The sequence below is a fragment of the Hemibagrus wyckioides genome, linkage group LG06 (genome assembly GCF_019097595.1).
Source record: "Hemibagrus wyckioides isolate EC202008001 linkage group LG06, SWU_Hwy_1.0, whole genome shotgun sequence".
NCBI classification, from domain to species: domain Eukaryota; kingdom Metazoa; phylum Chordata; class Actinopteri; order Siluriformes; family Bagridae; genus Hemibagrus; species Hemibagrus wyckioides.
In genome coordinates, this window is record NC_080715.1 from 21,397,884 (window position 1) to 21,414,215 (window position 16,332).

At 37.4% G+C, this 16,332-nt stretch overlaps 1 protein-coding gene across 2 annotated transcripts in view; it reads right to left on the reverse strand.

Annotated features, from left to right (window-relative positions):
- The window catches only part of col4a2 (collagen, type IV, alpha 2), a 57,595-nt gene that overhangs the window by 32,338 nt on the left and 8,925 nt on the right, over positions 1–16,332 (reverse strand). For both annotated transcript variants that reach the window (XM_058393044.1, XM_058393043.1), the window contains exon 4: positions 4,690–4,770. In XM_058393044.1, the coding sequence (XP_058249027.1) occupies positions 4,690–4,770 (81 nt within the window). The remainder of the gene's footprint in view (positions 1–4,689; positions 4,771–16,332) is intronic.

A 16,332-nucleotide genomic window follows, 5' to 3' on the forward strand; every position in this document is an offset into this window, starting at 1 on the left:
TCAACGGGCAAGTCTTCGCACTGAAGACCTAATCCCAGACCATATCCGCCAAGATAAAACCTACCTACATTCCATTCCCACCAATAAAAGATCATCAAATACATCAACGTCAGAATCTCAAATGGGGCCATGTGTTCATTTCCAAAATAATTTCATGACAGCTCCTTGAATTCAAAGCCCTTTGACACTTAATTGTCCTACTTATGTCATATTCCCAGCTAGACATTATGGCACAAGATGAAAGTTTCATGTATCTGAGGCTATCTGTCTTTTCCCCGAAAGACAATTTAAGAGCTGTTTAGAGTGCCCTAAATATCCAAGGGGAAGTTTCTTATTTTCTTCTTATTTATCTCTAATCACAGCTTGTGTATTGTGCTTGTGCGCACACATACAAAGCCCCTCTTATCCTTTGAACCCAAAAATGTAATGCCAAAAAGCCTTCCAAGGGCTGCAGTAGCTGCATATTCTTAGGAATGGGTTGGGGAAGAAAGAGATGAGCTACTTTCACCCAAAGCATATACAACATACAAGAACTTAATAAGGGAAAATCTTGTTATCCTGATATTTGAACTTGGGGGAAAAAGAAGCTGTCAGAAATGTTACAGAATCCAGTATACCACTGATGTAACCTGATGGGAATTCTTCATGTTAAATACATGTTAAAATACACAAGTGTATGAAATGTTTAATAAATGGTATTAGCATAAACCAGGTTGAAAATCTCCACTGCTTGTAAAAATGATCTCCCTTCTGTACTGTTCTGAGGTCAATGTATGCCACTCAGGATGTCCTCTGATGAGCTTACCTGCAACTTGAGGAATTTCTTGTGTCCATATAGGAGCTTTAACAAGCTATTGCTCTCTAAGAGGACACATCCCTGCAACTTTAACTGTCTTTGTATCATGTCTCCTTAAACTGGTAGTCTAGGACTTGCCATAATCCATTTTAGCCTGGAAACAAGCCAGCATTAATCCTTATCTTATCCACAATATCGTAGTTCAGCTTCGGTTAACATTTTGAGTGAATGGGAAATGTTTGGGTTTCATATTCCCCACAACCAGCCCATGTAATGCTGTAGATACATCTGGGGTTTTGCTGCAGACTTAATATAAAATCCATGGCCTAATAGGCCTTATTGTGGACAGAATCCATTTTCATTTCATTTTATTGTCTGTACCGCTTATGCGATCTATTCTCAGGTCATGGGGAGCCTGTGTCTATCTCAGGCATCATCGGGCATCAAGGCAGGATACACCCTGGACGTGTTAACCCATCGCAGGGCACACACATACACACACACACTCATTCACTCACACAATACGGGCAATTTAGAGACTCCAATCAGCCTAGTAGCATGTCTTTGGACTGTGGGAGGAAACCGGAGCATCCAGAGGGGGCCTACCAAGTATGGGGAGAACATGCAAACTCCACACACACACACAGTGAGCGGGAACGAGACTCGAACCCAGGACACTGGAGGTGTGAGGCCTTATTAGTTTACCTTATTAGTGAATCATGCTACATAAAAAAATAATAAAATAAATAAAAATAATTAATTCAAATAAAAATAATGCAGATACAGGTCAATTTAATGTTTGGTTAAAGTTCACATCAAAATGAAGAAATAGTGTGATCTGTGTGACATTTTGGCATGTATGTTGGTGCCAGATAGGCTCTAACCTCAACTACTTCCTTTAAGTAGTTCACCACCTGAAAGAGTTTGTTACAACAAGCTAAAGTTTTTGTCTTATTAACTTCAACCTCTAACAGAGAGAGGATGGTGAGGAAATAACTGTTATAAGGTAAGTGGCAACAAAAACTTATTTTTTGTTATTTCTTATTAATGTTCACAAAAAATTTAATGTAACTATGATAATGATGTTTAATAAAGAATTAAAAATTGTTTGCTTTGCTATATGAGGAATAAAACACTTCAGGACCCTCTGTTGGAAAAGAATCAGTTTAGGGCCTTAATGTCATTGCACCACCCTGTTGCTGACTACTTTCCCATAACAGCATACTTTGATAAATTCATTATCCAACATTAAATGTCAGTTACAGGTGGAGGAAATTCCACTCAAGCCATAGGTTACAATACTGGTCAGCTTTCAAAATGTGGGAACAGGGACTGGCATGTTCATAATCCAAAAGAGACAGAAAAAGGGCTCTAAGTTTATCTGATCTTTCCACTCAGCTGTAAATGGTGGTATCACAGTCAGTTATTATATTCTCTGCTGGAGTGTTAGGGTCATATGTGACATTCCTTAGAGTTCTAAATGAATGCTCCATGTATTTACTTATGGAAATAGTTCCAATTATAAGTGACCCTGGTCATGTATGTGGTGAAAAAAGAAAGGCTTTAGTGTGTTTTTTCCCAAAATGAGATCTGATAGTACTCATTGTGCTGAACATCCGTGTGTCACTTCCTTTTCCAGGAGTACTGTGCACTGCATTTTCCCACATTGGATAAAGCCAGTATAGGCTTTCTTTATAGCTATATTCTCTTTTTGAAACAAAATATTTGTTTTACTGTCAATTTTGTTCAAGGAATTTTGCCAAGCACCCTCATGCCCTTATGTCTGAAAGCACAAACCAGCAGGGCATGGCACAACACAAATTAGAGCTGAATGAGGCGGTGGGCGAACACTGGTCAAACCCAGATATTTGGCCGCCCACTTGTATAAAGCAAACATATAAAATTAACAATTCTTCTAAACAATCTGGCGGCCTTGCTTGAAATTCCTGTGCAATGCCTCTGTTTGGCTTTTATGTTGTTTTGTGTAAACTTTGGCTTCATTTCACATCTGCATTTCACAGTTTTGGTCTTCAGTCTTCTGGGAGCCTTTACCGTTTATTATCCAATAATGGAATTGAGAGAGGTTTTAATGCAGATGTCAAGCTGATGAATATGCGAATCATCTCAAGGAATCATTTAAATGCGCTTGTAAATCTGCCTTGTCAAACAACTGCGAATACTGAAAGATGGACAACAGGTTAAGACCACTGGGGAAATAAATACTGTCCTTCATTTGCACCAAAAACTTCATTTACACTAAAAAACAACTCTGCAAAATCTTACATCTTCTGCCAGTACGCTTCTCCTATTTCCTGCAGTAAAATATAACAGACAGACTCTGTGTTAAATCTCTGTTTGATGGACATAAAATCTTGGCAGCAAATCGAACTCACTCCCTATTAAATTCTATAGGATTGAAAAATTATATTCTGCGAATAAAGATTATAAGTTTAATGTCTCTGTCCATTTGTACAAAAACAACACTTGTGTCTTGTACAACCAAATATCACAGGGACCATAAGAGTGATGTAAGATGAGCCCAGACATCTGTGAGGCTCTAGTTTCCCCTAAAGACAGTATTTATGGATAGATACACGGATGGCAGGATGTGGATTTGGATGGTGGAATATGGATGCTACGCAATGCTGGAAGATATACAAGGAACTGGATACATAAACAATGAAATAAAGAGGGAAATAAACAAGCCGAAACAAATGACCTTTTAATTTTGGGATGCTTATAGATGTAACAGACCACCAGGGATTGCCGGCTTTGTATTTCTACACTGCATTTTTATGGTAGATAGAACAAAAGTAAAACATATTTTAGGAAACCCCTCCAGAACAAGCCAAACTTAATGCACTTAATGCACAACTCTGAAAAACAATCAAACCTTCTTTCCCTTTCCGGTAAAAGGAAAAAAGATAGTGCTGACGACTTGACCCATGCTCGAGAGGCCCTTTTGCATCCTGGCGCTTGCTTTGGAATGTTTCCTCTCGCTCCCTTTACTCCTCCTTAAAAGACTTCCTTTGACCACAGTAAGCATAAGGTCACCCCTAAGTTGTACAAACAGTACACTTACATGCAACGTAGCTATACTTCTAGCGACAGGACAGTGCAGTTCATGAGCTCTGTGACATTTTAATAACAGATTTTCAGAATTACTGAAAATATCTGTCAGATAAAGTTACGAAATTCTAGGTTTGCAAAATCCCAAATCCCAAAAGTCCAATCATAAAATCCCAAAAGTCGATAGCAAAGGCAGAAAGGACCCATTTACTGTACATTATGCAGCTGCTTTCTGGCATAACTTAGTCATATTCTCCACGGAAGACTGTATAACAAATTTTGCTGAAAGACTGCACACATTTAATGGTTATTATTGAGGCCTCCTTATATCTTTGCGCTCCTATTATGTCATTAATGCATACTGTTTGGTCTTCTCCTATGTGCTTGTTCTCATAACATTTGGTCAGCTTCTTTGAAATGTCTCCCACTCCTCTTTGCAGTTGACCTTATGAACCTTGACACACCAGAAAGTTGGAAACATGAAAACATACAAAGACAGGTGTGAGAGACATCAAACCAAAAACAGCCGTATGTAACTGATCCGTGACCTTTGAGGTCAAAATGAGAGAGTTTGTAAGTGTGAGGTGTAAAATGATAGGTATTTAAATGGTTCTACAATTTGCAATGAATTATGTGTTTGAGGTCAAGTGCATAGGAACTCGTTTTTTGGTGTTAGTCTTTTGTGGTGTTGTAAAAAATAAATGAAAGAAGAAAAACCCAGAACATTATCCTCTCACATTGTTTCCTAATGATTTAGGCTAAGGCTAAGTCCATAGAGATAGCAATGATAAGTAGTGGATGGTTGGACAGACAGAGAAACTTACCCTTGCACCTTTCTCAGGATAGCACTTACAACCGCCACTGCAGTCTCTGCCCCCGCATATCTCACCATGCTTCTTACCACCCTAGAAAAGAAAAGATAATACACAATCATTAGTTTGTAAGGCAATAAACACTGTTAACTACACACTAATGAAGCCTGTAGGTAATCCTCCACTATGAATCTAATTTATGACTATATTAAATAGCAATTTAATCTCAGTTGAAATGGTACACTACATACTAGACTGTTGTTATTCATTAATTAGACCAATTAATTATTTGCATACCCTATTGACTAATTATGTAGTCATCAAATTATTCTGTAAAATATTTTCAACAATGTTTTGTGATAGTCCATATATGTGTAAGAGGTCATTCACACTCACTCCATAGATACTCTGTAAGACCTATAATTCAAGTGTTCACATCCTTAGAGGCTTCATTCTAAGACATGACCCTCCATGGAGCCACAAGTCAATATGTGCCTTCTGTTTCTCCATAAAAGTCAAGAAGAAAACTGGTGGGTTTTATTCTTATAGTGCAAAGAAGTGGAAATATGAATAGAAGGAATTCTGTCTTGTTACGTAGACATGAGATTTTGGATGTAAAACATACAAAGGCCACATTGAGACATCTGGCCTACACCACAAAGAGTTCCATTTACAGATTCGGTCTCCAAAACACAAAACAGATATTTAAGTCTCTAAGTAATGCAATGTCCCGAATCTTATTCTTGAAACATGCACATGAATTAGTATGAGTTGCTGCTATGCAACAATTTTTGAGTGGAGCAAGTAACTGTTATAGACACATCAATGTTTTTTTTTTTTTTATGGCAACTATCCTTAGACAGGACAAAAATGTCTAATCTGTGGAATCTTCATTTGCGAACTAGTCATCTCATAAACACATGTGGGGGATCTCCGGGGGACTAAAGACATTGTTCTGTCAGATGGAAAAGTTGAAAGATTAAACCATGGGACAAAAGATACCCAATGCGGAAACCCAAACAATGAAGAAAACAGTAACCAACTTTATTGCTGAATATCTGATTAGTGCAGATTAAGGTCAAAAACTTCAAATTTTCCACCTTTGTACAATATTATTTTAAACTCCTTATATGCATGTATGTGGTTGGGTTAATAGTTAGGCGATACAACTCGTGAATCAAACAGACAACATATTCAGAACATCTCATATTTACCATATGTACGTCATTCATATAAATAATTCATAAAAACTATTCTGCTTTAGTCTGAAGTGCCTCTTTTAAGTTCTTTTCACATCTGTACACATCTGTTCATTTCTGCACTGTGAACATGTGATGGATGGTATACCGGAACTCTTTAGTGTGCAAAATGTGTCAATTACTTAAAAATAATGTCAGGTTGAACATAGTCAGTGCTGGATGTTGAGTAAAAGCATGTGTAAAGCCATGAAAGAAAAAAAAAACAGTTGAGGTCTGTGCAGTAGCACGTATTCAGTCATTAACAGAAGGTCAATAGTTGGCAGTAGGCGGTGTCTAAAGCTCAGAAGGGTCAGAAATCACAGTCAGATAAACAAGAAGATTAATAACGACATTGAATTCCTAGGATGTTTTTTAAATGTTCAGACTACCAAAACACTAGACCAAAAGTAATTACAATACAATAAGCTGTACTTAAAAAGGTTGTAAACAAAAATAGAACAATGAATTGTTACAGTCCATAAACAAGGCACAATAAAAAAAAACAGCTTAAAAAAAACAACAATTTTTCCTGACCACATTGTCCAAACACACTTCATAATCAGTGAAATCTTAAATCTCTGTGTGAAACCTGTATTTTTTAGTCTGGTTAACCATGTTTGCCAGGACTTAAGCAAGTACACAGAGACAACAATCCAGATAAAATAGCCAACCCCTTCGCAGAGGAACATGGAGAATGTGCATAGTTAAAAATGCCCAGATAATTGGACACTATAAAAGAGTTCAACTGTTGGACATTTGGGTCCCAAGAAATTGAGCTTTTGTAGGCCATGCTCAAAAGCAAAGAAAAGATTTCATAATAATAAATTTAGCAAAGCATTAAAATATCCAGAGGAAAATCTAATCCATCTCTTTTGTTATAGTTTATATTGTGCTGCTTTTATGGCCACAGCATAGAGCAGTAAGCATCTCACAATGGTTTATTAAAGACACATACTTATTTCACAAAATTATTGTCAATTTCTTACATCATTACACACATTTTGCTAATTTCTAAATGAGTTTCTGTTCAAAATCAGAACATGGCAGCTAGAATCAAAGTGAACTGTAACTGCAGAATGATATTGGTAGGATCTTAGTGACATTTGGAGTAATTTCTAATATTGCTTTTGTTATTGTGCTTCTACTTCAATAAATGACACTGGAGGATATTCTACATGAGCATGACTTTCCATCCCACCAGAAGAGAGCTCTTAAGAATCTCACAGTTGAGGGCATTGGCTTCAGTACAATCATCACTTGACAATGAGAGCACTGAGGAACTTGTACACTTTTCCCTAGTCTTTAGGTCTATAAAAATAAAAGAAGCTGACAATACGTATATCTGAATGAAATGTGCTAGTTACTGACAGTGAACACTGATGAGTTGAAGACATAAGAGACCACTTGTTATGCAACTAAAAACCATATTCAATGGTCTTTATTCACACTGAAACATTTTCAGACCCCCCAGAACTAGACGGGGGAATTCCCAGCCTCATTCCACAACTCTGACACACGAATGCCCTGAAACCATAAATGTCCGTGACAATTTTATATTGCATATGCATGTGGTATTTACTAATTTCAGGATTTATGCTTGGAATATTTGTAATATTAATAATTAAAATGTCAGCTAATTTCCTTACATGACTGCATACAGAATATGAGAAATCTGGGAGTGAACTACAGAAAACCTTGCAACCCCTGCTGTATACTGGGAGAAGAAAGTGACAGAAAGATTTTGTTTTCTAATGAAGATTTTGTTTTCTAATGAAGTGGGCTATAGAGTAATATATGTCTCCTATTTTTTAGATAGCTTTTTCAGAGAGACAGGTCCAAACCTATTGTTTGTCTTTTCACATTGTATCTTGTGTTCACAGAACATATTGCTGCACTAAGGCATTCTTAATTAATACTCTCTCTTTTGCTAGGAACACCTTGGGGTATACTAGCAGAAACTGCTCAATGAAGCTGTTTATGGAAGTGACTCATTTTTTTCTGTTTGAACATGACATGCAATTTCTTTTTATAGCTCTTTAATTGCGTAGATAAAGGTCGTCACTGAATTTAAGCCTGTTTCATTTTGGCCTTTTCAGCAGACTTTTAAGATCATTACTTACATCATGAGATGATCTTGGAAAATTCTATAACAGACGATAACATGTGTTCTACATGTCAGATTATATGATGAAGATACTCTACCAATAGACCTGCAATTAAAGAAATTCACTACACTCTGCTTACTGCATCAATCAGTACGGTAAAGAGCTGCGCAGATAATGGACCAAGGATGTAGGCTGTTAATGGTTAATGGTTAAAGGATGTAGGCTGTTAATGGCTGTTAACTAATTATATTAGTTAATGCGAGCATGCATCTGAAATCATTTACTCAAACAAACATTTAAACACTTAAAACATTTAAAAACAAAAAGATATGGAATTACAATAATTTGTTTGGCTTTTGACTGGCTTGTTTGGCTCCCATTGACATTGACAGTGGTGGCTTAATTTTTAAGGCTCTGGGTTACATTCAGTGAATTCAACAAAGAATGTTTGTAATCTGATATATCCCATTATTGGGTGGCTTATGAAGTCTTTATCACAGTAACAGTAAACAATCTGTAGTTACATTTGAGTTCATGGGATTGCTTTGGATTTAACAGTAAATTATGCAACGGTAAATGAAATTTTAGTTTATGGCTTTGACGTAAGAACTTTCTAAGTGTGTTTAGATGAAAAAGCCTGATGACTGTAAGATGACTCAGAGAAGTTATTCTAAACACTGCATGTTTATATGCTTTGTGGGCACACCAAGGGATGCTACATATTCCTTGTCTAATTTCAAATCAGCTCAGACTAAGCGGAAACTCCACGGTCAGGCTTGAGCAATGCTGTGGCTATTGACTAACCGCAAAGACACAACTTCTCTAGCCACTTCCACAATATTCTCCCAGCTCTTAGAGAACAGCCATAGCTAAGCCAGATGACAGGTGTCTGGCACAAACTGAGCTCCAGACGCCAAGTTTTTGCGTGAGAGCTGGAGAAAAATCACAGTAAGTCTCTGTTCACTGAAGCTTCTGACTGAGCCTTGATTTGTGTGATACAACAAAAAAACAGATTGATAACAGCAGATGTGCTATGATGCTATATACACTGACTAGCTTTTTCCATGTGCTTTAACTGTAAATGAACTAAATGAAGTGTACAATGATTGAAAATGACTCATAAGTCACAACTTACTAGCTTGAGAAGTGAAGCGATTTAACACGGTGTAAAACGGAAGGGCTTGATTTTAAATTAGACATTAATCAGTTGTCATTAGACATTAGTCATTAGACATGAGTACTGTGCATTGCTGTGGAATCATTTCAAGTGCCACTGGGAATGCTGTTACTACTTTTGACCTCCTCATGGGGAAAAGGGCATCCTGAAAAATTCAGAACGTTGCTTCCAGCTACCAAATATGGACATGCAATGGTTTCTGACATTCTAACATAGATTCCAAACATTTTTTTGACTTGTACTTTGACATTTTAATGTCTGCCAAATCTATTAGATGATAGATAAGACAAACTTGAAGTAAGATCTACACTGTATGGCCAAAAGTTTTTAGACACCTGGCCATTATATCCACAGATCCCTTTTAATCAGCTAATTCCTGATTTATTCCCCCTTTGCTGTTATAAACTCCATTCTTCTGGGAAGGCTTTCCGCTAGATATTGGTGTAGCTGTGGGGATTTGTGTTCATTCGGGTTCAAGAGCATGAGTGAGATCAGGCACTGATGTTGAGTAAGGAGGTCTGGGGTGCAGTCAGTGTGCCTGTTCATCCCAAAGGTGTTCCAGTTGGGTTGAGGTCAGGTGTCTGACTACTCTGACTTCTAGAATCCATATCTCACGGACCATGATTTGTGAAGGCATATTGTATTGCTGCAGCATACAAAGACATACTTTACATGGGTGTTAAGGTGGTGTGATGGTCAGGTGTCCACAAACCATATGATTAGATCTGCATGAATAAGAAATAGTCTTCATGTCACAGAATTCATCTAAAATAGAGGTCTGAGCTATAGTATAGAAGACATACATATGCTCTTCAAATGGCAAGAGAATAAACAGAACAACCCACAAAACTGCATAACTGTCTTCTATTCCATTTTATTATTTTCACAATCAGCTGAAATGCAAAAGCCCAGTGTTCGATGTGACTGCCCGATTTGACGGCTAAAATGCAACTCAATGCAGGTTCAGCTACAGAACTGCTCATTAGGATTGTAATAAGGTCCTGGGGTCTCATAACTTGAATTACTCAAAGCTTTCTGAACCCTGACCTTCTGCCCTTTGTCTCCTGACCTCTGACCTTTGCTGTGATCCTATCTGCATGAAGCATTGACCCTAACCAAGTGTCAAAGGGTAACAGCGATTGAATATCTGCAACACAAGACCCCACTGAATCAGTGATCACCAAACATTGGCTTGATGTTTTGACTTGGAAAAGCTTGGAAACGTGGATTATATAATATTTCTGTGACAAACTGATCACATAGTAAGTGCATACTATTCTGCTACTTTTATATCCAGGTGAACTCCCACCTCGTATCCAGTTTTCCTGGAATAGGCTCCAGATCAAGCATGATCCATCCAGATCAGGATAAAGTAATTACTGAAGAGGTTTGAATGAGTGAAATGTTTGTGCAAGTCAGTTGAACTTATTCTCGTATTCATTTTTTTAATAGGCTATTAATCCTGTTCATGGTCATGGCTGATCTGGAGCCTGGACAGAGGTAGGAATATACCCTGAATGAGATACCACAACACATGGCATCATACACACACACACACACACACACATTCAAAGTTTGGGTCAATTTATTTCAGCTCAGAATCATACCAGGGATCATGGAATTCTTAGGCAGTAATGTTGCTACTCAGTAGAACCATAGTCTTATCCTAACTCTTTATCTAACTAAACTAATGATAAGACTGATGATTTAAGATGCAGAAAACTCCCCTTTCTCAATCTTAGATAAACTCAATGATCTAGATTAGGGGGAGCTGCTAAGTTGCTGTTGTGAACATGACATGGGGGAGGAAGTCTAACCCCCAATAAGGCATATAGGGAAACTGCCTGATTGCACAGGAGGAAGGCATCCCACCTTTCAACAAATGTTTAATGGTTTAATGAGATAGTATGGTGGTAAGAATGTGCCTTGTGGGTGTGTTTTGTTATACAAAAGTAGGCTGCTCTGCTTCATACATATAAGGAAGTATAAGATGTCTGCTAAGCAGTAGGAAAAAAATGCCAGCAATGCCAGCAAACACCATATGGCTTTCCTGAACATATCTTAACTGCCTCCTGCAAAATTATGGATGCAAGATAACATGCGATGAGAAACAGTGACAGGTTCAGTGCAAATGCGTTCAATATGGCTTTTCAATGAAATGAAACATCTGCACATCTGCTCTGTACAGATGGGGAAATACTGTCCATATACAGTACATACTCATGTCTGTGTGTATTTGTGTGGGTTAGTAGGCTAATCTCCTTTAACAGGCTAAACTGAAGCACAGTGGCTGTGTCTTTCAGAGAAATGATTAGACGATTCAGAGGCATAGACCTATTTCTCTCTTATGGAGCCAGACACAGGACTGAAAGGAGGGAATGAAAAGGAATCTTAAATATTAAAGACACACTGCCAGACACTTCTATGTATTAAAATGAGAAGCAATCACTAATAATAACTTGTATAATATTTGTCTAATTCAAATAATGATTAATTCTTGGATTATATGAAGCATGCGCTATGTCAAGACCAAACTCAATAACCCTTAGTTTTGTCTGTGCAGTGTGTCTTTAATCCACTCTAGCTTCCCTGTTAGTACAGTGGTCCATACCTTCACCTTAAGGAACTCATTCAGTAACATTTTTAGACCTAACTTATAATCCACACTGATAAACCCTTCCTTATTAAGGGTTCTTTTTCCACAAGAGAACACCAGCATCCCAGACTGAGAGGAACAAAAAGGTAATGGTAATGCCCTTGTTCAGCTGCAACTACATCTAAATGACTCTTATGTAGGGACAAAATGTGCAGAGAAAAAAATAAAAAGAGACTAAAGTTAAAAGAGGGTATATGCCATGTGAAAGGGTATTAGGGGAATGTTATGGCTGGGATGACTGACTCGTCCTAGTCAGAGACATGTATTTTGTTCTGTACTTGCTCTAAAGGAAAACAAGTGGGTTTAAACCAACTTGAGATACAAACCAAAAAAAAGATAAAAAATCAGCCTCTGCAGCAAAAGCATGAACACTCATCCAGACATCATACACATCAACTGTGATGCAGAAAACCAACATTTACTTTGCCAAAGCTGATTTACTTACTATATAAATGATTAGTAACTCTCTCTCTCTCTCTCTCTCTTACACACACACGCACACACACACACACAGAAAGAATATCTTGGCAATGGCAGATATTAATACCTGTGTATGCTGCCATTACCTCAAGAATTCCAATAGTATAATTAACTGTTAACAGATGCAGACGCGTCTTTTTACACAATTTACATCCAAATGCAAAATGCCAAAAAAAACAAAACAAAAACAAACACACATGCACTCAAGGTGTTTTCTTTTATTTTCCACATACTGTAACAGTAAATCTTCCTAGTTTAAACAGCACATCAGATAAGCTAGTTTCCTTGAGGTCAGTGTTTATCTCATGTCAATTGTATTTTGTCCTTCCTCTCTTGCCCACCTTTCCATCTGCCTTTACTGTTGCTCCTGGAAACAGTCCATGCTTCCTCTACCACTTGCTTCTGTCTGAGCCCTACAACATTCCTGATTATCCTTAGCTGGTCCTCATTTATATCTTATTAGGGATATATTGAAATTTCAGCCACTCTAAATGTTTTGTCCAAAAATGGTCAAAATTTTCACTCAAAAAAGTACAAGTGCCAAAAAATGTTCCAGTTACAAAAGCTGACCTCATATGTGTGACATTCTGGGAAAGTTAATCATCAGCCAAAAAATAAGTAACACTAAATTTATCAAAAGGCTTTTTTTTTTAAATTATTATATGCTTGGCACCTCAACTTAAAAAACACCAAAACATGGAAATCATTATTATTATTATTATTATTATTATTATTATTATTTGTATCATTATTATTATTATTATTATTATTATTATTGTCATTGGATTTTATGACTGATGGGCTGCTAAGAGTAACAACAATAAACATGCAGTTCTCACCAGTAAACCATGCTCTTTACACAGTTTGGTGTGCGATTTTATGCTTTACTTAAACCTGAGTGCAAGAGAGAGAATGAGAGAGAGAGAGACAGAGACAAGAATATAGGAGGTATATTCTTTTGGCCCCTTTCCATGAGCAGCTGTAGGTCAAAAGTGCCTGTTTTACTTCCATCTCCCATGGGGAAGATTCCAGAAGCTTCCAGACTCTGTTCCATGTCAAAAGCATGGGAACTGTTTGAAACAAATTGTGTACATGAATGCACGTGCAATAAATAGAGGATAAATAATGACAAATCTAATGGACTAGAGAGAAAAATACACAGTCACTGTAAAGACTAACACTGAAATATAAATCCTTTGTCTCAACATTGTCCATATTAGGTGAGCCAAGAGACGAAGACATTTTCGGCTCTTTTCTGTGAATGTAACGCAATTTGATGAGTATAAACCAAAACACAGATATTTGAAACCAGGGAGGAAGAGAAAATGACCATGCTCTATCTCTGTTTGATATTCTGGCTCTAGTTTTATGTCAACAACACATCCTCAAACCGCCCTGAGCAGCCAAGCACAGCTGGACCTCTCCACACCAAACTGGTTCTCAGTCAAGAAAAACTGAACTTCAACTCCCAGGGGCCCACAGCTCTAATCAGTGCTTCCTGTTCTTGACAAAGCTAAATGAACCAGGAGATTAACAAGAGCTGTACTGCACAGGAAAGAGTGTGGTTAAACAACGAAAAACGAAACAAACAAAAAAAACAATATATGCCAATATAGACATGAATTCCACCTTTCATAGTTTTGATGGATTAGGGGTTTGGGTTAAGAGTTATGTCTGTAGGGAATTGTATAAGCATCTCTTTCTAGGAAATGAAGCTGGTCTTGAGGAAGAGAGGAAAAGTATGGGGGAGTAATAAGGTTAACAGGGAGGGAAAGATACTGGACAGATCTGAGATATCCCAGGAAAAACGTTTTCAATTTCCGGAAGACACAAACAAATTCAGCAATTACATCATGACTGAGACGTGTGGTTTGTGCTGGTGAACGTGTTTACGCTTACATTTCTAGACACTATGTGCATATCATACTGTATGTTTTTCATTGTGTGCACTGTGTATTACACATAGCACTTTCTAATCACAATGTATTCTTCACTTTTATAACACGGCCAATTGATCTGAAAGCAAACTGCTGGAATCATTTATTTACCTGCGTAGGCAGATGGAAATGCATGAGATGGGGACAGAAATATGTGAAATACGCCATCATCTTTGTTTATCTCTTGTTTATATCTTTCTTGTTGATATAATACATTAATAATAATTAATATTTAGGTCATTCATCATCTACAGCAATGGTGGGTCAGAGTCTGGTTAGATTGTCATCTAGCAAGGATGTGGGCCTAGATTTAGGGATAGGGTTAGCCTTATGAAGCTATCTAATGTATCAGGGATAGACAATTAACAGACAAGCGGATTTTGTTAGTGGCCCCAATTGTTTTTGTTCTTAGTTGCCTGGCATATAAGTAGTGCTCAAAAACCAAAAAAAACCCCCACTAAACTCAACACCTATTCACCTCACAGTTCAAAAGGTCACAACAAGGACATGGACAGGACACAGACACCAAATCTTTATAGCTGAAATGTTTGCGAATGACCTACAGACTTTTTGTCAACATTCAAACAAAATATGCTTCATAGAAGTTTGTATCCCTTCATCTTTATTAGTGCCTTAACTAGTTAACTAACTAACCTTTTTTACATTATGTAATGGCTGCCCCTTTTTAGCCTTGTCACTTAGGCAACCCAAACATGGCACACATTTCATTTCATTTGCCTTGTAGACTAGCTAATAAATTTATGATTAGCCCATTCCTTTGGATTGTACATGTTTACAACCATTACATTCTAAGTACAGGAAAGAGTACATAAACTATAATAATGAACAGCCTTGCTTTTACACCAGTTAGCGTTCAGTAAAATCAGAGCACCTGTACTCCAAGGTGGTCTGTTACTGATCTAACTGTTCTAATGAGCAATATACAAACACAGCTGAGACTTAGCTCACTTACGCATACCACTATCTAAAAGCCATTATCCATCTTTTCCCTCAGGACAAGCTACATGATCAGCACTGCGTGTGGAGAGCGAGAGATGACACGGGAATGTTGTTTCCTTGACTACCACTGCCAAAACTAAACCACCACCCACAGTAACTTCACAAAGACAAATAGAGAGAGGGTGAAATCATACACTATGAGGGGTAGCTAACAGCCTATAAAAGGAAGTAAGGAAAGCCCTGGAATCCATGGGAGTCCTCTCATGTTTGTCTAAACTGAACACAACAGCATGAGCAGACTGTTACATTTAGACAAAAGTTTTACAAACATAAGACCTAAAAATTGCAAATGTTGTGTTTCACATATTTCAGAAAGGACCCTTAGTTTGTTAGAGACTAAACAAACAGAAGCCTGAACTCTAAGGAGCTATTCAAGCAAGATGACACTTTAAATTTCCACTCAAGTAAGTACAAGTGCCAAAAAATGTTCCAATTACAAAAGCTGACCTCTTATGAGTGACAATCTGGGCAAAAAATTTTTTTTTTGCTTATTTATTATATGTTTGGTACCTCAACACCAAAGTATTTCAGTATTTTAAATGTATTATTATTGTTCTTATCATTATCACATACAATTTAGGCTAAGCTCCCAGCAGTTACCTAAGCTGCCTCATATGCATACTAATTTTATGACTGATGGGGCAACAAGTTTCTAAACAAAACAGTGCCTCCCTTACTATATTTTTTATCTGCCTAGAGGAGGTCATTCACCAACTAATAGTTTATAAATGCCATGTCAGTGAACAGGTAAGGTGGGCATTAATCAGGGACATCAACCAAGAGGCCAAGACTAATGCTTAACAAGATGCTGCCACCACCATGCTTCACTGTTTGGATGATGTTCTCAGGGTTATAAGCAGTGTTTGTATTCATTTATAACATAATCCCAGCTAAGTTTCAGATAACACCACACAATGTGGAAATCTTCTGGGGGAATAATACTTTCCAATACAATACAACACACTGTTTATAGTTGCATGCCCTGTATCAGATTTATCAGTTCATAATGGACCACAGAGTATATGGCACTGGCACTGCAATG